Below are 25655 nucleotides of genomic sequence, written 5' to 3' on the forward strand. Positions count from 1 at the left end.
GCTCTTTACAGAAATCATTAGCTTCCGTCTTGGAACACAGCCTCGCAAATTAAATTCCTTCAATTCTTAACTGTCGAAAGAGGGCACTTTTAAACAAGATTATAATATTGTTGGATTTGAGTATCCGTTTCAAATCTGTTTCTGAGGCTGCGTATCTTGTCTTTCCTCTAAGAAGTAACTTTAGGGCGACCAGATTTAGGGACATCACGAACACTGCCATGTTTTGGTGCTTTTGAACAGTCATTCCTACCGTTTTCTCATCACATTTCAATCTGTGGCCGACTTCTCGATTGGATAAACCAGAAAGATGGAGATTAATGAGCTCTTGACAATCACTAAGAGAGGCTCAAGGTATATGCAGTAAATGTTACGTTGTATAACCTAAGAACAACAACTATTACGATTAGAGATGCTAAATGGTTTAAATTTTAAGCTGTTCTTAAGCTCATTTGTTGTTGTGGAGTTTCTTTTTTGCCTCCCCAATTTGGTGCTAATTTTTTAAATTTACATTAACACTTCAATTAAAAGTCAAATAGAACAGGTAAAATTATAGAGGAATAAAAGGCTAATCAAATGAGGTAGAGAGTGCTTAAACAGTTACAATCAATTTAACTTAAATTTGCGGTTTTTGAAAAAAAAATGACAAGTGTGAACTTTCTTTTTGATGGCAAAATCCTGGGATATGATCGTCCAGGGATACGGTTTTCAGATTACGATGCAAATACGTTGTTTTTCCTTCCTCTGGTTACGGTATTTGTCCCGCCTGACGGTGTTATTTATAATGTAATTTTATTATATACATGTGTATTATATACTGTACTGTATTTAGTTACTAATTTTTAATATGTACTGTATAAAATTTTGCTTAGGCCTTGCCATACGGCGATTTCACCAACTCCAGAACTGATTAATGTATCCCACAAATCTACTGTTTATACCAGGTTGTTGCATAAGTTCCCATTGTTTTATAAAAAAAATTTGTTCTAAAACATATTTTGATATTTGGCAAAGTGTTATATATCATAAAAAAGCACATATTCCATTCTACAAGATAATGGTCATCGTTTTTTTTTTACTCATAATCTATCCTCGTTTTTCAGAACCGTCAAATGGATTGTCAAATAGAAAAGAAAAAAAATCACATTTTCGACACTTCCTTTTCGCCTTTAATTGAGGTTAAAAAGTGAGTGAAGTGACTAAGGCTATTTGTGCCGTATATGGAGAAAACGCTATAGCTGAGAGAACTGCTTGAGATTGGTTTACCAGATTTAAACATGGTAATATTGACCTCAATGGCGCTCCTCGTTCCGTCAGACAAATCAAGATAGATGAAGACCAACTCGGGTTTCTTTGGAAGGACGATGGCCATCAGACATGTAGAGAATTGGGTGAAAAAAAATTAAGTGTGATTTTGCGAGAATTTCACGCCAACTTCAGTTGATGGAATTAACACAAAAACTTGGAGCCCACACGAACTTACTTTTGCTGTTAAAATTCTTTGATTTTAAAATTAAAAAAAAACGGCCGGAGTATAAATTTATAACTTAAAATATTGCAGCATTAAGAATTGATTATATAATGTTATGAATTGAATTTTTTTAAAAATTCTTAATGTTGCAATATTTTTAGTTATAAATTTATATTTTTTTACTAGAATATCTTATTCTTCTCTCTTCCAGTTTTAACAACTAGTCCTTTACTTTTCCATGTTTAAGCTTAACCATACTATTTTTCATGCTCACATTTTTCTATTGTAATCCATGATTTTTCCAGGTTTCCAATAAATTCACTTGTTCTTTGTTTAATTTTAGTCTTATTCCCCCCCCCATAAACACATGTAATAACAATGTACGGCGTTCATCTGCTATCAATAAAATACCACCAGTTATCTTCCTTTTATGCTTTCATTCTGTCTGTTTCACAAATTTCTTCTCTTTTCGCGACAATAGTTGCTGAAGCAGCGATGTTGCTATGGAAACCAGTCAGAAAAAGCATCGCTTACGGCCTTACATATTTTTACGATTTCGAACAGCAGAAAATTCATAACTTGTTTTACTGAACGAAAATTGAAAAACAAAAAATTTTTATTTTTCACAATATAGCTGGGAGGTGTAATAATTGTTTGAAATTTGGTCGAAAAATGAGTGAGCGGTGAAGCTTTAAAGCAGTTCTAAATGACTAAAACTGCCACTTAACCATATATTCAACCACTACCGTGTTTGAATGATGCATACAGGAAACCACATTGAAGACCATAAACATGGCCAGAAACTTTGATGCATTTTTAGGGTGATGGCAATGGTCCTGTCATCATAAGTTGGATCGGTAGAGAGCATAAGTTACACTGCGGTGCATCTCTGATCTCACTCGTTGAAAATTGTTACTTTCGCACATGATAGCTCCTATTGCTCATGGAATTTGAACACAACTGGCCAACTAGTAAAAGGAAAACCGGGTTTCATCAAACGGAAATGGAATTATGTCGTCTTTTCTACAAAAACAATTTTATCATTCCACCCTAGAATCTTGCTTTTGAAATTGTAATTATCATTATAACAACTGATAATTTTATTTTAACCCAATAAATGTTTAATTTTTGTAATTCTTAATTTAGTGCATATCAATAAACTAGCATTTCAGCCCAGCGTTGCCCGGGTGTTTGGAGGTGCATGTTGAGCAAAAAAAAAAAATAAATAAATAAAAGTCAATTTTTTTTAAACTTTGATCCCTATTAATGACCCCTTAACATTTAGTTTTGGGCTCAAATCAAGTTATTAAGTTAGATCCATGTACAAGGAACCTATATCTAAAATTTCAAGTGTTTAGACCCAAAATTGGCGAAGGAGTTTGATAAAGTTCTTAAAGGTCAAATCGTTGAACTTTGACTCCTTAACAACCAAATTTCTGGCCAAAAACGGATTACAAAGATTTTCCCGAATCTCAGTACCCTTTATATCAAATTTCGAGTCTGTAGACTGAAAATTTACTGAGTTATTACGTAGGGAAATACACACACACACACACACACACACACACACACACACACACACACACACACACATAGACACTTTCACTTTTATAGATATGTAGATTATGTGAAACTTTTACAACTTTGAATTGTCTTCCCTTGAAATTCTTTAAATATAAAAACAAATGCCTACTTTTTTTAACCGATAAAAATTGGTAAAAGTTATAAGTTTGAACGAGTGCTTTATATAAAATTAGCTGGCGACCTGGCATTGCCCGGTCGTACAATACGCTTAAACATATTTCAATTTATGCAGATTCCGTGTGTATTATTATTATTAATTATTAGATATGATGAGGAATAATTTGCCCGATGGACTAATTTACAAAAATAAATTTTTTTTTTTAAATAATACAGGTAATTTCATTCAAATTCTGTCTGTTTCTTTACAATATCACATCACACCAGCTAATATTTGGGCTTGACGATGAATGCCTTGGAAAAAGTCACTTCTGATTAATGTTTAGTTTTTTAATATGCAAACGGCGAATTATTTTGCAGCAATTTCAAATGGGGCCTTTTTTTTTTTTTTTTTTTTTTTTTTTTTTTAAATCGTAAATTGAACTCATTAATAAAAAAAAAAAAAATAAATGAAACAGTGAGGTAGAACACTGGCTTAAACAGGGGACTATTACATCTGTAGTCGAATACTACCACTAAGCTATATCTCCAGATGATAATAGTCGTTTTTTTATTTTTATTTTATTTTTTTAAGAAATGATTTTTGAGAATTATCTCCCTTGTAAAATATTCCCATGTAAAAAAAAAAAAAAAAAAAAAAAAAAAAAAAAAAGACTTAAGGATCAAATTTTTTTTTAATTTTGATACTTATAGGATTAATTTCTGTACAAAATATATCTAAGAACACTGTCAGACATACACATTACCTTTGTGTGAAATTTGCAAAATATCGGCTCAGCTGTTTTGGAATCCATGAGGAAGGAACTCACACGCACACAGTGACTTTTACCTAATACTAAAAATTAATGGTCGAGGCAAGTCCGTTCCACAACAGATATCCTAACTGTAATCTCTGAACTTATATACCGTTCACTGGGCAAAACAGGGGAGGATAGAGCAGTAGCCCTCGATATATCTAAGGTTTTTGACAAGGTATGGCATGATGGTCTTCTAAGGAAAATTAGATCATATGGTATTACTGGAAGAATACATAATGTAATTAAATCCTTAAATAAGAAAAATCTACATTGTCCTCGACAGTCGTACATATAAACAATATGATATAAATGCGGAGTACCTCAGGGGTCTATCCTCGAACCTTTATTATTCCTGATAAGTGACCTCCCTGATAAAATTGTTTCTGAGATGGGTATATTTGCTGAGGACACCACTCTCCATAACAGGCACAAGTGGAAAACAAATGAACACATATCTAAGGAAATGGCAGAAACACTAGAGGAAGACCTCCAATCTGTAGTGGAATGGGATAAAAAAAAAAAAAAAAATGGAGGGTCACATTCAATGCTGCCAAGACTAAGCTTATTTCCTTCAATAATTACAATAGCCATGCCAAGAACACATTACCAGAAAGTACTTCCTTTAAACTCCTCAGCCTAACGTTTACAGAGAACATGAACTGGAATAAATACATTGAGAGCATTACCCAGACTGCTACGAAGAAGGTGGGCTTTCTCTACCGTGCTAGAAAACTACTTGCACCTGAAAGTATCCTGTACCTCTATAAGGCCACCGTTTGCCCATGTATGGAGTACTGTTGTCACATTTGGGTTGATGCATCTGCTACTTGTCTCTCACTCCTTGACAGGGTTCAAAAAAAGAGTCGCCAACCTGATAGGTCCTGAACTGTCATCTAAGCTTCAGCCTCTGTCCCATCAACGAAATGTTGCATCCCTCCGCCTGTTCTATAAGTACTTTAAATGGTGAATGCTCTGACAAACTACAAGCACTTGTTGCCCCTCGACGTGAATACAAGAAGGTAAATCCCACCTTTTCACAGTAGAGATCCCTAGGTGTAAGAAAGCTTTCTACTCCAATAATTTCTTCTCCAGAACTGCTAGACTTTGGAACTCCCTTCTGGGATTCTGGTTTTCCAACTGTGCTGACATGCAGATGTTCAAGTGTAATGTGAATAGACATCTTGCTACTCATCTCCCTTAATAATACCCCTGCAACTTATGTCCCTGTCCCATACTTCAAAGTGGCACTGTGCCTTGTTTGGAGTGAAAATTGAATTTAAAAAATTGCGCTCATTTTTGCAGTAAATACTCATCTCTATTAATCCCTACCTGTGCATCAGATTCCATATCTAATACTTAATTCACTTCACCTTGTAACAAAAGTCCATACAAAATTTCAACCAGATTATTCCAGTAATTTCCAAGAAAACTTCTAAAAGAAATGTGGCATTGTGATGAATTGTCCCCATTAATCTCTAATTGTGTTTCTAATGGATACCATCATACTTGCTTTACAACACAGGACCATACAAAATTTGAGCCAGATCAACCCAATAGTTTCCAAGGAAAAGTGGAACAGATGGACAGACAAAATCAAAAATATAGCAAAGACAGTTTTACCTCGTGGCCAACAGATGGCTCTGTATAGTCCACCATCATTTTACACTGAATCTGTTAATGGTAGTCTTATTTTTAAATTATATTTTATTTTGCTTAAACTTTTGTGTAGCGAGAATTGATGCATGTTGTATAGGTGAGGTACACATAGTATAAGATAGCTTATAGAGGTGAAGAGACAAGAGAGGTGTAATGAGCAGTTCTTTTTAACATGGAGGGGAGATACATTATTGATGAGGAGGATACAGTCAATATTTGGGAAGAGGTTTCATATCACGTTCATTATACAAGACGATGAAGACAAAAACATTACCTTGCGGTCGATGACAAACAAACACAGGCTTACATAACACTTACGAAGACATTTTCCAGCTGTTCATAGGAATGATGAGAATCCGATTCCATGTTAGATTTTTACATTACCCCCCCCCTCCATGCTTCCTGGAGGAGCTCAGGCTAACTCTCTCTCCTCTCTCAATTGTCAAGTCTCTGGCTCTCTAACTTGAAACTGATTTCAAACCCTAACTTAACCGTATATATTGGATCTATATTTCTTTGTGACGCCAGAACGTGGGTAATACGTGCCTGCTTTGCACGTGGATTACTGTATCTGCATTTTGGCAACACAAAGAACATTCCTTAATTTCCACTGTCCCATTCTACCTGCTCAGACCTAACCTTGTTGCATTGTAATTTCTATTATGATGGACAATTCACTACATTCCTGGAATCGCATCTAATGACAATATGTATTCATTTTAACTTCATACCGAGTTTGATTCCACCATTCTCCTTTAATAATTCTTTGACCCTAATTACGTCATTTATCTAATTACTAGAAACTGTCCCCTTCAATATATAACAAAATCTCACAGGCAAACTAGTGTTAAATGTAAACATGGGTCTATTTTTACATATTAATTTCAATGAATAAAAAAAATTAAAAGTAAGAGGAGAGGGTTCATTTATTCACTTATATTTCATAGTTATTTAAGTTTCCAGAAGTCGCTGGAAGTTTAGAGATTTGATAGAGTTAGTGTGTTAGAAATGCATTGAATTATTAATGTTAGGAAGAGGCAAGGTGTGAATAAACTCGAAATCCGGGCCATCAAAAATGGAACCTGGAATTGGATTACCTGGTCCTATGACGCAAGTCGTTTTATGGGTCAGGCCGTTGAATGGAGCAGAGTTCGAACGAACTTAAACCCTGACCGACAAAAATGAAACCCGGGAATGACATGACGTAATTCGGCCGCAGGTAAGACCAAAAGCAAACACCGAGAGGGTCAGAATATGGGCCAATGACAAATTGGTTAATGGGTTACGAGGTCAAAAATCCATAAAAGAGAAATGATAAACAAAAAACAAACAGAAACACACGGAGAGAGGAACGAGGACAGACGACGATAAACTGCCTGTCACGTTTGCAACCACACCCTCTCCTACCAACCACCTTTCACTCCACCGCTGCATGTGTAAATATGAATGTTTGATAAATAAACCAAGTTTGTTTATAAAAGTGTCTCGTTATTCATTGATAAATGAACAGGGTAATTCCAATCAGAGATGCTTAAAACAAGCATATGTGTATAAATGTCAAACAAACTATCTATCGAGATATTCAAAAATCTCTGATAGTTAAATTACAGGCTTCGTGCTAATGCAATAGAATGTACCCTGGCTAGATGAAACACTAAGACTCTTCCTAAGACGAACAACAAAACAGAATAGACATCACCGTCATACCACCCAGGTGAACTCGTACAGTCTGGTAACACTATCAATTCCACATGGCTTTGGTGTTGCATCTTGTATAGATAATGACGTCAGAAAACATTAACCTGAAATAGTCAAAATAAAAATTTTGGAACAAAACGAAATGTGAAGAAACAAAAATTTTCGTTGTAATTAAATAATTTTGGCCCTCCACATAAAAAAACAAAACAAGTGAAGCATGCCTGGTTCCCCATGAGTGCACAGTGAACAAGGCATAAAAAAAAAAAAAAAAAAATAATAAAGTTCAGTCCCCCTTTAGCTCCAGAAGTCCCCAGAGGGCGTCATTTAAGCCTTAACAAGTACATCATTTGCCCCTTCCCCATTTAGCCCCTCAAAGTCCAAGGACGTAACATAATTAAATTCGAGTTCAGCACCATGCAAAACTGCTAAATAGACATACACAGAAAATTTTCGACAAATATGGTAAAATAGTCCCAAAAATGGACTGTTTTTATTAGCCCTGAAAGCAGTCCCTGGAGCACACCCAAGAGTTATCGCGAAGTATAGACAAACAAAATTTTATAGAAATCAGTTACAACTTTTCAAAAAGTTTTATAAAAATCCAAGGCATCAATTTTTTTTTTTTTTTATTTTTTTTTTTTAATAATAGGCACAAAAGTGTAAATTTTAGACATTTTAACCTGAACTGGAGTTTTCCCCGGAAAATCTGTTCTGTTACTTTTTTTTACTCATATCATGTTAAATGTTTAGGCAAAGTTTCAAAAAATTCCAAGGCGTAGTTATTGAGAAAAGTGCGAACGGACAAGGGTGAATTTACAGGCCCACCCTCTTGTCGCGGGACCCAAAAAAAAATAAAATAAATAAAAAATTTTTAAATTAAAAAAATTTTTTTAATTAAAATAAACAAAAATTAAGAAATTTTTTAAATAAAAACTATTAAATAAATAAAAAAAATGATGACAATTGATAATTTTTTGTTTGGGCATATTGTTTTATTTTTATTACATATTTTTTATATATTAAATCAGATTACAGTAAAACCTCTTCTGACATAAATACCAAAAGAGAAAAAGTTTTCCTCTCAAAACTCCATTACGGTCTTCTCTTTTGCCTTTCAATTATTTTATATTAAATTTTTTAAATGTTTGCTTTGAACGAATAAGAGCCCTGTTATTTTTCTCTTGGCTTTCACACAAGACAAATTTTTCCGAAACTTTTTTTTTTTTTTTTTTTAATAGTTGGACAACCTCCTGGACGTATGTAAAATCATCATCTATGATCTTCACAGGATAAGTTTTTTTGTTTTTTTTACCCATGTTGTTTAGAAGTCCTTTGCATTGGTTCATGCTAAGGACAACGTTCAACTAAGGCAAACCTTCCTCCAATCATAGCTTACCTCATCAAGAGACGACTTGGATGGTTCAGCCAAAGACTTCAACATGACCATTGCCCTGGTACAAAGACTAATGTTAAGCAAAAAAAAGTCAGGTGAAAATGTGTTTCTTCTTTGTCAAAAGATCTTGAACTCCTCAAGCCCTCAACATTTATGACCTTTGCTCATCGAATCGCAAATGTGGGCAAGGAAGCTAGAAATTATCCCGCCTGATCAGCAAGTTCAATCCACCAAAGATAATAGTTGCAACAAACATTAGGACACACAAACATACAAAATATAATTTTTTTAATATAACTAGCATGCAGCCCTTTTTTCTGGATAAAAAACCGATTAACAGTTTTCCCCATCTATGAATACCCTATATACCAAATTTCAAGTTTGTAGATCAAAAATTCATTGAATATATAGGTTGAGAAGTGTCCTCCCACACATTTTTATAGATATATAGATTACAGTCAAATCTCTCTATTATACCACTTTTGCTCAGTCCCGACAAAATTTGATGAAAAATAAATATTACTATGCCACCCCATAATATAGCTATTATATCACTTGTAATTTTGTTTCCGATTTTTTCTTTTCTTTCAGATTTTTTTTTTTTTTTTTTTTTTAATTCATTCATTCATTTTTCAGATTTACTCCACAGGTACTTCAATTCGAAAAAAAAAAAAAAAAAGCCGTTTCTACAAACCCTCGTTACTATGCCACTATTGCTCAGTACCAACAGGTGGCATAGTAGCGAGATTTGACTGCATTCACAAACACACATTTGGTTTTCTGATACATCAGACTTAACAAGACTTGAAACCAGGACTGAAAACCTCACTTACAGAATTGAAAGCAACGTATCACTTCTGATAAATATTTTATTTGGAATAATTGAACACGTAGATACAGAAAAGCATTTTACCAGAAATGCAAGGTTGGAATAATTTTTCGCTTCACCGATATGATGCATCCCTATTGGAACATATATAAACATTTTATTTATAACAAAAAAAAAAAAATCCATTTATTCCACCTCTATTAGCATCGTTTGGTTTGAATGGTAGAGTATCGGACTTGAATCTCTTGTTTTTTTTTAACATCTCGCACTGATGAATTGAAAGACAAAACGTTATGGGAAAAATATGTTTTAAAAATGTATACACTTCCATAAGGGAACAAAACATTGAAGGGAAAAATTATTCTCACTTAGCATTTAGGTAAAATGCTTTTCTGTATAAATAGTTGAATACCTTCAAATAATGAAAATAAAATAACTAATATATATATATATATATATATATATATACAGAGGGGGGGGGCAGTCATAAAATATGTTTAAATATGATATTTTAATTTCCCCAGATAGATTTAGTATATATAGAGTCGTGATTTCAAAAGTAAAATAAAAGTATTTAGGTGTCACCAGCTAGAATCGAAACCAAAACTGTAGCACTCAACGCTAGTGACGTTACTAGTAAAGGATAGACCCCTCCCTTTTCTCCAACATTCATGATTTTAATAAATGAAATCGGTACTGGGACAAAAAAGCAAAAAGTGACAGGCATATGAACTGATTACAAATAAACTAAGATGGATGTACAAAATACATAACGATTTTTTCAATTTTGACCCATTTTTCACCCCCTGAAAAACTATTTTAACCAGCTAAAAATCCATAAAATAACAGTCGGTAAAAAAAAAATCCATCTGAAGGCCCAAGCGCTGCCCTGCGACTTTTCGTTTTAGTTTTGAAGGAGACAGATATATAGCCTTTTAGATAGTTATATATATATATATTTCTTGAAATACTAATGAATAGCTCAAGTAAGATCTCCAGTGATGCATCGTCCTCATTGCCAATTTTAGATTTCACATATCGGCTCAGACAGACGTTTCAATTATACCAGTCATCATAGGAGCAACTGGGCTTATGAAAAAGAACTTTAAAAAGTACATAGCAAGCATACCCGGTGAACCAAGTGCAAGTGAAATACAAACGATTGCACTGAAAGGGACGGCTAGAATCCTGAAAAGATCTCTTGGTTGGACTCACTAAAATAGGGGTAAATGTCAGACATCTGGTTGGATGTCCCATCCCCTAGAAGAAAAAGTTTAAGAAAAATGAAAAAAAAAAAAAAAAAAGAGACAAAAAGAAAGCCATGACCCAACTAATTTATCTAGACAACCCTACAATATATATATCTGAATTTTAACTGATTAGATATTAATCATAATGACAGTCACTTTCCACTTAATAATTTTAGAAAAGGTCTGAATAGAAACGAGTTCTCTTACTAAATCGAAATGGTATGTCTTGATTAAGATGATGAAAAGTGACTAGACAGGGTTTCCATTTTCCATTGTTTTTTAAAGGTCTTGAATTTTTTTTTTATGAAGTACAGAATACAGATACTGCACTTTACTCTTATTTCCAAGTGGTGTTGTTATAACATTTGCAAAAAGCTCCATACATTGCATGTCAGTGACCTGTTAACCAGATAAAAGAAACCAATATGAAATTTAGAGAAAATTGAAGGGAGGGAGGGGGGAGTAATCGGAATTGAAACGGAGTATGTAACAACTTAGTCAAAATCCGGTCAAAAGAGAGGGTGGGCTTATCTAAGGATTGTATTTAAAAACTGGAGACAAAAAAAACTTTAAAAGTAAAAATAAGCTACGCCAAATAATTACTTTTTTTTAATTTATTTATTTTATGATGCCCATGAAAAAAAAAAAAAAAAAATTTTTTTTTTTTTTTTTAATTCGATTTGAAATAGCTTATTGTTTAATTGTCTTCAGTAATATTACTAGTGAAAATATGAACTACGAACAGGAAGTCTCCAATATTACCCGGGAATGAACAAAACATTTTTATGTACTCTTGTACCTAGCTCCCAGCTTTTTTTTTTTTTTTTTTAAATAATTTTCAATTTTAATAAAACGTCTTTACCGTTTATTAGTATCCAGCAGGAACGCAGCAGACTCCCACAATACGATTAGTACCACCACTGATTTCCTCTTAAAACTGCACTCAAAGAAAATTGTTTGATCTTCGTATAGGGTTTTGTTATCAATTGCACCCCCCCCCCTGTACAGAGAGACAAATGAACCACATTCATACTAGAGATATGAGAGAGAGAAATGAAAGGCTCGTTTTGTTTTGTTTATTTTTCACCAATATGGCATATTTTTTTTTTTTTTTTTGTTATTTTGTCAAAAGTTTTTGTTTTTCCAGAAAGAAAAAAAAAAAAGCGATAAAATGCAATATAGAAAACAATGAGGACATACACATTTCAGATGGAAATAAAAGCGATTTGATATTGGGTCTTCGGATATACACACTTTCAAATATGTTCCAAAGAGAAAGATTCTTAGACAATAGAAATTAAAACATCTTAATGCAGAATTAAATAATGAGAAATACATATCAGAAATAAATATATCAGCTTGGTTTTAAAAGAAAATCTTGAATAATTATACATAGAAAAATGTTTAAAGAAAATAAGGAAAAAAAAAAAAAGTTCACTTTGCAGGAAGAGAGCAGGAAAGAAGTTTATTTTGGCAGAGGCGTTAAAAAAAAAAAAAAAAAAAAAGCTTATTTTGTGGGGGAGGATTAATTTAAGAGAAAAGAATAAAAAGAAAAACTTTATTATAAACATTTCATTCCACAACTAATGTTTTGTCAATGGAAATAGTTTTATTTGAGCCAATAAATTAAATGGATCAAGAATAAATTAATTAAAATATGATCTTTTTAATTATTTATTTTATCACTTTAAAAGAAGCCCTAGGTAAAATGTGCTCGAATGATATTTTCATTACAAGTTTTTTTGTTTTGTTTTTTTTAACCATTTTGTATGCATACATAAAAAAAAAAAAATTATATATAAAGTGAAATAATCAACTATAGCTGAGGGCAACCTAAAGGCTCTCTTTTCATTGGTTAGTACTTCAAGATGTAGAGGAGGATGTCACTGTCCGATTTACTCCAATTACTCTTGATCACACAAGAAATGGAAATATGATATTGTAGGTTTAGCAAAGAGGCATAAAACGTTTGCTATGATTTTACCAAAGATTTGACTCTCCAGGTTCATCAGCTAACACCAATCATTATGCCAAACTCGCCGCTTATCTACAATTTATACACAAGTTGTCCAATAAGTTAGATACAATTTAATTTTTCTGTTTTTGTTGTGGAAATAAAAATATTTTTTTTTTTGTAAATTATGTTGTAACTCATCATTTTCTCTTGTTTCGTGGACATCCACGATTTTTAAATGCGCTTAGTACATAAAATTAGGAAGGAACCTATGCTCGTGTTTTCTATGCATTGCTTTTCACTTTACTGCTCAAGCATTCTGCTATCTTCTAGTGTCCGTCAGACATCAGCTATCCTACCAAGTGACCTGCATTCATAAATTACGCTTCAAATCGCATTCAGCTAACCAGCAAATAGATTGCCAATGGTTCCCCTGCTTTCTCTTAAATGGTGCAGAAATTAATCTTAATAGTAGAAGAAAATATTTAATATGTTTTAGCACATAAGTTGGAGTTTGTACTGTGCTATGATGCAAGCGACACAAGTCCAATGCAAGCAAATTATACAAGAAACAGCATTGCCTTGCCGATAGTCCATGCACTCCAGAGACTTATTTACAAAAAGTAGTACATCAACTTTACTTTCCACAATATAGCAAGATTTTATAAGAATGGCAGGTCAATTTTTACGACATGCCCCAGCTTATTATAAAAACACCCCAACCTCCCCCATGTTAATGCTTTCGGAATAAACACCTCCCAACCTCGAAAGCTGCTGTTCTTAACATGGGGAGGTTGGGGTGTTTATAATACACTGGGGCATGTAGTAAAAATTGACAGAATTGCATTTAACAAAGAAAATAAAATCATCACCATTGACATGGGAAATGACAAGCAGAAGGCATCAATTTGTACCATATATCACTGTTTCATTTCATCACGTAAATTAACAGGAGATAATTTTATGCATAAATTTTTCGTATCTACTTCAACAATGCTCAATATATAAGTAGAGCTAGGTAGTAAGTTATGAAAATAACTATGGCAATTAAGCTACACAGAATATTCCTTGTTTCATCCTCATAAGAATTTGCCAAGCATAAACTTAATTGCCATATATATTTTCATAACTTATGTAGTAGTATTTATCTTTTATTCTCAATAGTTTTTATATAAATATATATATATATATATATATATATATATATATATCATATTATGTATTTATTTTTATTAATTGATGTTATTGTTTTTATTTGCACTTTCCCCTTTCCATCTTTTCCTTCCCTTTTGTTTTTTTTTCTATTTCAACACAAACCTTAGTCCCACACTCCTTTTCTGTCTTCTTCACATATATTAAAGACCATAACCTTTTTATTCTTAAAAGGATGTGATCTTCTGATAATGTTTTTTATGATCACTGAATTCTTGAATAATTTTCATTAAGGACTAAGCTTTTGTACAAGCAATATTACATGAAGAGGTTTCTTATTACTAATAACTGGCTGACTGATTTAGGTTTTGTGCTCTCCTCTGTCAAAGGCAGAATGCAAGGAAAACAAATTAGAAACGTTGAAAGGTACCTTTGCATGGTTTTCTTGACGGTGAAACTGGGCTTGCACCAGATACAATTTATTTTTTGAATGAGGTACCAACAGTGCAATTATTGGTCCATACCGGACTCTCAGAGTTTTAGTTAATTTTTTTTTTTCTTTTTCTCTATTTCGATACAAAACGTAAATTCCCGCCCCTTTTCGTTTTCTTCACATACATTAAAAACTATTTTCTTTTTATTCTTAACATGTGATGTGACTTCCTGATAATGTTTTTGTGATTGCTGAATCCCTGATTAATTTATCATTATGGACTAAGCTGTTGTATAAGCAATACCACTTGAAGAGGTCTTTAGTTACTAGTACCTGGCTGACTGAAACATGCTTATGAATCTGTAGCGATATTAATGCTCATGTAAAACAACTAAAAAGTTTGTGTGTGTGTATATATATATATATATATATATATATATATCAAGCACTCCTAAGTCCATAACTTGACAAGCCGTGAAATAAAGCTACATTTATTGGGAAACATCAAACAAAAATTTGGTTTACAATAATTGACCAATTACATTGATATTTGCTGTTCCTTCGAAATTTACCGCCCACAAATTGGTCCGTGCTACTTGCATGGCAAAAATGTGACTTTTTACCGGTGGTACTGAATAGTGTTTACTTTCAACGATTTCAGAATAATTTTGTGAACTTAATTTGCAACGAAATAATAAAGTCAGGTCACTACGAGGAACATCAAGCAAGGATACGTTTCGTAATCAATCAAAATACATTGGGTGAATTAAATTGTCATATATTCAAAATTTCACGTCCATGTAATAGTATTTTCTGTTGCCAGTTAACAGCCAATATGTTACTTTCTAGTCACAGGCAAAATTCCAAAGACAAAATTAAACAGCAGCTGCATTACCAGATGGTCATTTTCAAGTTTAATGTTAGCAAATTCTTGTTGCCGAAATACTAAAATTTTTTATCATTTTACCCATCATTTCCAATCATCCTGAGCTGTGTTCCATCACCAACAATCTTATCCTCAAATCACCTTTGGGCCTTGATAAATGAGTAAATGCTGAGGAAACGAATGGTGGCTATTTTGAACACTTTTTTTTTTGACATCTTATATATATTATGTATAACTAATATTTCTGTTTAGTTTTCAACAAATTTTAAATGCTTTTATTTCTGCTTATCTCTCGTAACTTAATCATTGGACAACATGCATAGGCATACATTCGTACATGAATATTCTTTAATCCTTCCTCCTCCTCCTCCAACCCCCACTAAATTATTTGCATAAAAGTTTTGTATCAGTTAAAACTAACGAATATCACCGGAGCCTTTAAAAGATTCGTATTGATATTGGTGCGACATGAATACAAAACTAACAGAGTGACAAATTTATAAGTAATTATAATCCATAATTATCGTAAAAAGATCTTTTTGTTTTGTTTTTTTGTATATAAAATATCAAGATTTGTTTTTTCTTTATATTCAATCTAAAAGGAAAATAAAAATATCCCTTTCTTAGAACAAAAAAATACTTTGTAAGTGTGCATATATCTTTCTTTTTTTTTTTTTTTTTTTTTAAACAAAAAGCTTGAGGTCTTATTTTTTCACATTGGAATTTTTCATCCAGTTTTTTTTTTTTTTTAAATAGAGGGAAAGAAAAAAAAAAAAAAGTGAAATACTTTTTCTTGGAATATATGTATATGTACATGTTCAGGTAATACCTATAAAAGCCTGGCAGCTATGAAACTAAAGTCTATGACTGGAGTCAGACAGTAGTAGTATTTTCTTCATCTTTTGAACAAAAAAATTGCAAACATCTATAAAGACATGATTTTAAAAAAAAAAAAATGTAAAGATTAAAATTATGTCAATTTTTTTTTTCAAGTACAAAAAAAAAAAAAAAAAAAACTTTATACACAATTTTCTACAACAAACTCCCTGATTTTAGTATACAATTATTTTTTTTGTGTTTTCAATTGATTAGACAAATTGATAGGTTATTACAATATCGTTTAAAAAGATCTTAATTAGTTATTTAATGAATTTAAGACAGTTATAGGGGATTATTGAGATGATCTTGATTTCCATAAGTAAAATACAGGCGCTTAATGAGTAAAGGTTAATAATTACTAAATATTATTAACAAGTTACTTGCTAAAAATTTTCTCTGTAATTGTACTTTAGATTCTGCCATGCATGTCCCCAGTCAAGTGACCTAAGTCACATGACTGCCAAGCTTTTGTTATAGGCTTATGCATATACATTTTTTTTTTTTTTTTTAATATGCTGATATGGGTGTAGTTGTTGATATTCCGAGTAAGAAAAGTAGAAATAATAAGTGGTCAAGTTATTTTTCATTTTTTGGCCGCTGAGTTCTGCCACTGCTGCCGTCACTGTTGAACTAGGCTTGAATTGAGCCAAGCTGCATCGCGCAACAATTTTGCCCAGAGTTTGTACTGTTTCAATGCTAGGACTTCTGAGCTAGAAAAGCTCCCAATGTTAAAAATCCCAATGCTCCTGTAGCCAGCACGCAGATTTTGCCTAAGGACGGCCATGCATCACCCTGGTTATCACGGCCATTTTCATAAAACTCTACGAAACCATTCTGAAAAAGACAGAAAAGAAAAATGTTAATTTGATGAAAACAGAATGGAGACATGCAAGGTTAAAACAAAATTTATTTTGATACAAAAATATAATTAAGATTACATATTCAGCACGGCTCTATGGACAAATATATCTTTAGTTGACCTTTTGACAACTAAATATTTCCGTTTACTAGCCAAACCCATGTGATTTTTGGAATATGACCTCTTCATTCTGTGACGATTATGTACATAAAGTTTTTTCTGTATTTTTTAATAAATGTAATTATAAATATAAAACAAATTTTATGTTGATATTTGAAGGTATAAATATTCAAATTTCTTCAGATTTCTTTTTTTACAAACAACCTTCATTAATAAAAAAAAAAAAAAAAAAAAGTATATTGTTCTATTTAACTTTTATTGTTTAAACAATTCAAGTTTTTTTTGTTTTTGTTTTTTTAATAAAACGGAAACGTTGAGATATTTTTCATTCAGTAGTGAGCTTTGGGAGATTGTCAGTGAAAGAAATGCAATCGCCAAAAGATAAGCGTTTCATTATTTATAGTTGCCACTTTGAAAAATCATTTGCAATGTACAGCCTTGTTCAGTAAATATAACAGAAAAAATTAAACAGCAATCGATTACTAGAGGGCCATTTTCAAGTTTAATGTTAAATTCTGGTCAAACCGTCTGCTGAAAGAGACAAATACAGATCATTTCAGCCATCATTTCCAATCCTCTCATGCTTTTCTTCATCACCAACCAACAATCTCATCCTGGAATCGCCTTTGGGCCTCGATAAGTGATGACTCGTTAAATAAAAAACAAAAAACTCAAATTTAAATCCACTTTCACTAACTCTTGTTCATCGTACCACAATAACTGGGTATTTATTTTCTCCCTATCACAGGAAGATCGGCCCCAACGAAAATAGATATAATAACGCTCATGGCCCTAAAGAAGAGTCACTCAGGCTTTTAAAAATTGCTTGTGCATCTCCACTGGCATTTCTTGGTCGAGGCACCTCATGCAATAAACTAATTGCTCCCCACAGAGGCCTGGAAGGATGGACTTCTTTTTACTACCAAAGACTAGTTCCTCAGCCCGACAGATAAAAGGCTACTGAAATAACTAAATCTCTCTTTAACTGATTCTTGAAACTCAGTCTTCAACTTTTATCTTCCAAACAAATCTAAAATCATTGGCCTCTGCTTCATATGTTCTAGTTATTTCATGCTAATATCTAGCAGTTACTGCTGACCATCGGGTTAAACTGTTGTTGGTTTCAAAACAAAACCTACAAATTTTATAGACAATTATTTTGCAATATCAATAAGAGAGGGGAAAATGAAGAGAGAGAAGGGGGGGGCGAAGAGAGGAAACCGAAAAGAGGAAATACGAAGAAGGTTTTGAATTACAACTACACATTGTATGCAGTTTAATGTTATACCCATTCGTCATCTTTACATTTTTACAGCTTGCTCCTCACTATATTCTTAATAGTACTTGTTTAAACCTTTCTATCCTCAGTTCCATGTTAAACTCTCCTCATGGTTTGATCTGGAGTTTCACTATAGACGTTAATGTGTAACGTGTATGACAGATCCTTCTCCATAACTTTAAGCCGTGTTGTTGGACTACCCTTCTGCCTTCTTTTTGACGGGTCGAAACGTTTAATTGCTGCAACATCAAGCTTGAATTTGTTGCCGCTTGTTCCCAAATTCTTTTCCCAGTCACTCAATATTAATATTCCTTGCACATTTAACACTCCAAAAAATTTCAACCTGTTGACACGAAACCTCCGCAATAGTTTTCACTCGCATCAAAAAATATTCAATGATTAAGCCACATTGCCTGCACCATGTACACAATCCAAATAACGAATTACACCCAGCGCAGATTTTATTTAACATATAGATGGGACCCTGATATCTACTACCATCATTTTGGTGGAGAGTGGTCCTGTGAGTATTGAGAATTGCATGGTGAATCTACACCACATGAGGACTGTTCAAAAGGTTAGCAATAATCGCTCACAGCCTATTGAAACTCTAGCAGCAAGTTGAAGGGTGTATGTCACATACACACTCACTTCGACCCACTGCAGAGTGCTCACGGTACATCCGCAAACCAATTGGAATCTTTTAATGACGTCGATTGTGGTTAGGAAATTGTTACATCATTACGATGTATAAATATCTGCTTTGAAATGAAGAAACAATAATTGCAACTTTTCTGCCTCTGAAAACAGCTTCAACTCTCTCTCTTCCCACTTGAGAAACAGTTCAGCATCAGTAGTTGGAGTAAGCGTTGTCGTCGTCATTGGTATCAGCAGCAGCAGCCATCTTCAAGCATTACCCTCTTACGTAATGCCCCCCCCTCCCTTACCACAGATCTCTAATTGGTAGTCGAGAAGATCAATCATCGCTTTTCCGGCTGATTATTGTCAGCTCCAAAAGAGATGCACAATTAAGGAAACACTTGATTTTTCATTCATTTATTTGTTTTTAAAGCAGTGCACTGTGTAGGAGTTAAAGAAATATGTACTTTTGACATAACATAAGCCATTCTTTATGTTCCTATTTACTTGCCTCCCCACGAGGGCAAAGTTAGACACCAAAGTCAGTTTTTAATGTGGGAAAAGGAACAAAAATTAAAATTGTCGTCTCGGTCGTGAAGGAATTCTCCTCCACTAACCGAGAACAAAAACATTGAAGTGTAGCATCAGAACAGGTACTACACTTTGATCTTGGCCTGAAAGCTAAGAAATCTCTAAGCCATATTTATGTTTCTGAATTTTTGACATAAGGATTTATTTGTATTTGGATTCTTCAGATTACTGTTCTCATAACGGGTGTTTGTTTTTTTTTACGTTTCAGTTGATAGAACCGCCAAACTTCTTTGCAAGGGCCCGTGGCATACTGGATAAAGTATTTGGTAAAATTCAAAAGTTACTCTTCTTGAAACTAAATGTTCAATTTTCAGTCTGGGCAACACTAAATAGAATTACAAATTGCTTAAGAAATCTACAATATCTACCTATTCATGGAATGAGAGCATACTACCACCATGGATTAAATAAAGAGTCCCATTTGAAATTGTGTAAAGAACCCCGAGTTTGACAAAATACACCTGAAGAAGATCATAGGTTAATTGACTGAAACATTTTGGAAATAACACTCAAGGTTAGATTAGTAGATTGGAGAAACCAAAGAAAATGAATATGCCATATGACACTTTCTCAGATTCCTCACAAAATCTACAGGGTGGAACAATAAAATTGTTGCCCCAAAATAAAAAAAAAAACAAAAAACACTACAGCTTTATTTTAAAACTTATTGAAAAAATTAATTCAGGAAACTTGATTACGTAGTAGATTTGACATCTATTCAATGTAGCCACCTTCAGCTCCAATCACCGCCTTGATACTGGTTTGGAACTGGGAGTGGACTTTTTCCACTAGTGCTGGCAGAAGCTTGGTGAATACTCAGATGTCAGCGTTCAGGCTGGCTTTGGTGTTGTGGGAGGTCATGTTGGTGATATTCTTGATGTATGATCAAACAAAGTACTCCAGCAGGTTCAGGTCGGTGGAGGAGGCAGTTTCTTTCGGCTTGTGGGCCAGCGCCGAGTCCTACTGCCACACCCAGGGTCTGCCAGCGGTCACCTGATTGCACCAGGGGATCACCACAGTCTTCAGCATATCTAAGTACACTTTGGTGTTGACTTTCAAGCTGACTTCAACGATGTGAGGGGGAATGATGTGGCCCTCACTTGAAACCACACCAAAAACCAAAACGGTGGCCAGAAACTGTTTTCATCACAATGGGTATGTCCGTTATTCATGACAATCCAGTGATGCATTTGGAGGGTGCTAGCAATGATCCCGTTGTCATAAACTGAATCGGCAGAGAGCACGAGTTGTACAACAGCGCATTTCTGATCTCGCTCGTTGATCATTGTGTCACTTTCAGACATGATAGAAGGCTCCTATTGATCTTGGGATTTGTAAAGAACTTGCCAAGTAGTAGATGGTCTGCAACAAAAAAGAAAACTGATTTTCATCAAGCGGAAATGGAATCGTGTTATCTTTACCAACAATCTTATCGTTCCACTCTATTAAAATCATATCCATAACCTATGCCATTTAAAAATTACTTTACATCTTGGACCACAGCTTTCCTTCTACTTGTTAATACCTTCGCTCCAAATTTTGAGTTTTTGTTGTACATTCAGTCCCTTTATTGATTAGCAGCCTGATTGATTAATCGATTGTTTATACACCTCTTTACAAACGAAGCCCTCCCCCCCCTCTCCCCCATTACAACCACAAACATCAATACTGTTCGTTCCCACATACGGCCGTCGTCCTTCGTTTAAATGAGGTGACACACATTCTTTAAATATTGTACTAAATTTAGTCTCGTCTTTGGCATTAGTACTGCTGACATTGCTCTTTGATGTTTGGAGCAACACCAACAAATGCGTATTTTGTAGGAAGCTGCTGTTTTGTTTTTTGTTGTTTTTTTTTAGATGTGCTCCATCCTAGTTTGGAATTAAGGTACTCAATAGTACAGTTGTACGTCTAAAATTGTGAATGACTGATCATCCCAGGAATAAAAAACATTCGGAATCAATAGGTTGTTGTCATACATACATACATACATACATGTATATATATATATATATATATATATATATATATATATATATATATATAAGTATCAATATTATCTATACTAATGCTATCTCTCCATGAATTAAATCAAAGCCCTATGATAATGTAAAAAAAAAATAAATAAATAAATAAACGGAGTGCAATTACATGTGGAGTTTTACAACATCATAGGATAAAAGGTGAGGGTTGCATGAACTGCTGAGAAAGAAATACAGAGATAGCCGGGCAGAGCAAAGTGAGAGAAAAAGATAGACCAAGTAAACATAAGGTGACTCACATTGCCAGATGATTGGCTTAAAATTGGTCAGCTATGAATGAAACTAAAGAGAAAATAATTATGCTACTACGTTTTCTCTATTCGCGTCAGCATGGACGGTGTTTTTATTATTTATTTTGTTTTAACTCCGGTTATTCGTGTAATGTTAACATTAGGCGATTCCAGGTTTAATATATTTACATTTTTATATCAATTATACAAAATGCGACCAAACTAATAAAAAGGAATAATAAAAAATAGTTTAGAATCGTTAGCAGAAAAGGATCGAGAGAGGAAGAAAAAAAGCGGGTAGATGAAAAGTAAGAGTTAAAAGTAAAAAAAGGGGCTGGGGAAACGAAAGTAGAGGGGGGGAACGAAAGTAGGGGGGAAACGAGAAAGAGAGGAAAGGGAAAAGAGAGGAAAGGGAAAAGAGAGGAAAGGGAAAAGAGAGGAAAGGGAAAAGAGAGGAAAGGGAAAAGAGAGGAAAGGGAAAAGAGAGGAAAGGGAAAAGAGAGGAAAGGGAAAAGAGAGGAAAGGGAAAAGAGAGGAAAGGGAAAAGAGAGGAAAGGGAAAAGAGAGGAAAGGGAAAAGAGAGGAAAGGGAAAAAAGAGGAAAGGGAAAAAAGAGGAAAGAAAGGGGGAAAGAACCTGAAAATAAATGGAAATGAAAAATACATGAAGAAATAAAAGAGCAAATCATAATGAAAAGTGACTAAACTAATAAAACAAATACGATCTGAATTACAAAAATAGTTTAGAATTCTTAAGTTTAAATCTAATTTATAAAACTCACCATGTCTGTCTGTCTCCATTCTTTTTTAAAAGTACATTTGAGATGCAAGGGCGCAAATCAAGTCAAATGATTACTTTTTTTTTTTTTTGTAGGCCGTTAGTTTTTATTTTTATTTTTATTTTTAGCCGGTAAAAATAACTCTTAAGTGTCAAAATTAAAAAAAAAAAAAAAATTAAAACCTGGCAGACTTAAGTCAACTTAAACTGCTCTTGTACGCATGCACAAATATACATTTACACATTAAAATTGATTCATGTTTTAACTATTTCTTATCCGTCTGTTGATGGCTCAAACAGTAACGACTAAGGCTAGGGCACTAAATATTTTGGTTCTGACAGCATCGAAGCAATTTTTTTCATTTTAGTTTGGAAATTGCCATTCGGTACAATATAATAATCAATAAAGAATAGCAAGTCAGACAACCACCTTAGACTTAACATGCTACTGGATATGAATTTGGTAAGAAATCATCCTCTGTAATTAAGTCAATTTCTTACAAGTTTTCGTTTCTATTCTAATTGATAGCATCCTAGCCAGGTGTTTTCTTTTTTCTTTTTTTAAACTTTTGAAATCACTTCTATATATTAGATATAACATAGAGAATTGGCTCTATAATAGAGAAGCAGCATAAATTATTATTAATAAGCATATTTCACGATCAAGCAACGTCGGCTGCAGCCCTTTTTTTCAGATGAAAACCAATTAAAAAGTGTTCCACATTTGTATACCCTATCTACAAAAGTTCAAGTCTGTAGATCAAAAATTTATTGAGTATATAGGTTGAGAAGTGTCCTCACACATTTTCACTTTTATAGATATATAGGTATGTATTTCTATTTCGTTAGGCAAATGTTAGTCAATAAAATACATGCTTATATATACTAGCCTGGGTGCCCGGCGTTTCCTGGGTGTTTGGAGGTGTGTGTTAAGCAAAAAAAAAAAAAAAAAAATTAATTAAAAAAATTGGTAGTAGGCAGGCAGACTTGAACCCAGAGGAGGAAAAGAACGCAAGAGAAAAAAAAAAAAAAAAAGTGACGCCTTTGCTGTTGCATCCATCACCAAACTGAAAGTGGTGAAGGTTTAAATTAAGGCTAGTCAATCGAAAAGAGGGGATGACTTTCGAAAATATCAACGAAAAAAGTGACTCCTTGTAGAAAAGTGCCCAGTTGAGGGTTAAGGAATTAATGTTTTTAGCCAATTTTTCGATTGTTGTCGTCCGAATGGTAGAGCTTCGAAACGATATGTATCTCATGAAAATCACATTGCTTCTGTCGAAAGTTTTAGGCAGATATACAAACATCTAAACAGACAGGTGAGATTTATATTATAGATGTATAAACCATTTTAGGCGGTGAGGCATAACGAGAAAGCAAACAGCAAGTCAGACAACCACCTTAGACTTACCCTGCCACTGGAAATGAATTTAGTAAGAAATTAGCCATTCTATAAGAAGTCAATGGAAGGTATTTTATTATTTTCTGAAATCATCTGGAATAATTAATACATAAAAAAAATTGCTGATATAAGTAATTGATTTTATATGAATATTACAGTAATACCTATTTACAATGCCTCCCCACGGGACAGAGTTAGACACCAGGGTCGTTTTTTTAACGTGGAGAAAAGGTACAAAAATAAAAAATTGTCTCAGTCGTAAAGGATTGCTCCTTCACCGAAAGAGAACAAGAAATGGAAGTGCAGCATATGAAGAACAGATACTACACTTTGATCTTGACCAAAAGGCCAAAAAGCATAATTTATTTGTGTTTAGTCAACTTACTCCTGCCAAGGTAAATTTTCAATTTTTTCCCCCTCTTAGTTATTTAATGGTTAAAAGTCAAAATCGAATTAGTTTAGCAGGTTTAAATCTTCTATATATCAAGTTTCAAGTCTTTAGACTAAAAATTGGGAGGAGTTTGGTAGAGACCGTTCCACACACACATGTGTGCGCGCTAGAACTTTCATCCTAAATGCTATGCAATTATGCACAATGTAAAAAATATGCATAAATAGAACCGAGCATAGTAGTTGAATAGAAACCACTAATCCAATAAGAAACCATAAAAAAAAAAAAATAAAATAATTAGTGACAGTTCGTTTTTAAAAGGAATAAGCAAATTAGTAAATCTTTATGGACTCATGCATATCCATTACAGAATATATTTAGTTTTTTTTAATTTTTAAATAGAAAAAGTAGGTTTTTAATATGAGTAAGTGTGACAAAAAATAAATAAATAAAAAATAATTATGCAAACTGAATTTTCAAATTATTCTACGGGGTTTTTCCTATATATAAGTGAAAATGTGTGTATGTCTATCTGTGTGTATATTATATAGAAAAGCATTAGGGTCCATATGCACACTTTAATATATACATGCACATAAATTTATGAACAGTACACAGGGCCTGAGCAAAGCCGGATTGAACTACTAGTATATATATATATATATATATATACACACACTATTTCAAAATGCTTCCTTCTATTATTTATTGAAATAACATCAACTCATTTTGATTATAATATGGGACTAATCAATTAACTAGATTTCCGCACTTATTCAATTAGGAGACTCTCAAGATGACTTGTGCAAAAAGAGTTAAAATTTTAAATATTTAGTCTGTATTTATATACATGTGGCATGCATTTCAACTTTTAATTCTAAACAATTAATGAATATCAATAAGCATAAAAACCTGTGTATGCATGTGATCCACAGCAAGCATATATGTTATAGTTGAAAAAAAAAAAAAAAAAAAAAAAGAAAAAGAAAAAAAAAAGAAAAAGAAAAAAGAAAAAGAAAAAAGAAAAGAAAAAAAAAGAAAAGAAAAAAAAAGAAAAGAAAAAAAAAGAAAAGAAAAAAAAAGAAAAGAAAAAAAAAGAAAAGAAAAAAAAGAAAAGAAAAAAAAGAAAAGAAAAAAAAGAAAAGAAAAAAAAGAAAAGAAAAAAAAAGAAAAGAAAAAAAGAAAAAAGAAAAAGAAAAAGGAAAAAGGAAAAAAGGAAAAAAAAGAAAAAGG

The 25655-nt window shown here is 33.1% G+C and overlaps 1 protein-coding gene across 2 annotated transcripts in view; it reads right to left on the reverse strand.

Moving 5' to 3' along the window:
- Nucleotides 1-15789: 15789 nt before the first annotated feature.
- The window catches only part of LOC145263774 (apoptosis regulator R1-like), a 168857-nt gene continuing 158991 nt past the window's right edge, over nucleotides 15790-25655 (reverse strand). For both annotated transcript variants that reach the window (XM_080120826.1, XM_080120828.1), the window contains exon 3: nucleotides 15790-16930. In XM_080120826.1, the coding sequence (XP_079976952.1) occupies nucleotides 16793-16930 (138 nt within the window). In that variant the 3' untranslated portion in view covers nucleotides 15790-16792. The remainder of the gene's footprint in view (nucleotides 16931-25655) is intronic.

Source organism: Euprymna scolopes, chromosome 39 (genome assembly GCF_053919585.1).
Source record: "Euprymna scolopes isolate OS-2025 chromosome 39, ASM5391958v1, whole genome shotgun sequence".
NCBI classification, from domain to species: Eukaryota; Metazoa; Mollusca; class Cephalopoda; order Sepiida; family Sepiolidae; genus Euprymna; species Euprymna scolopes.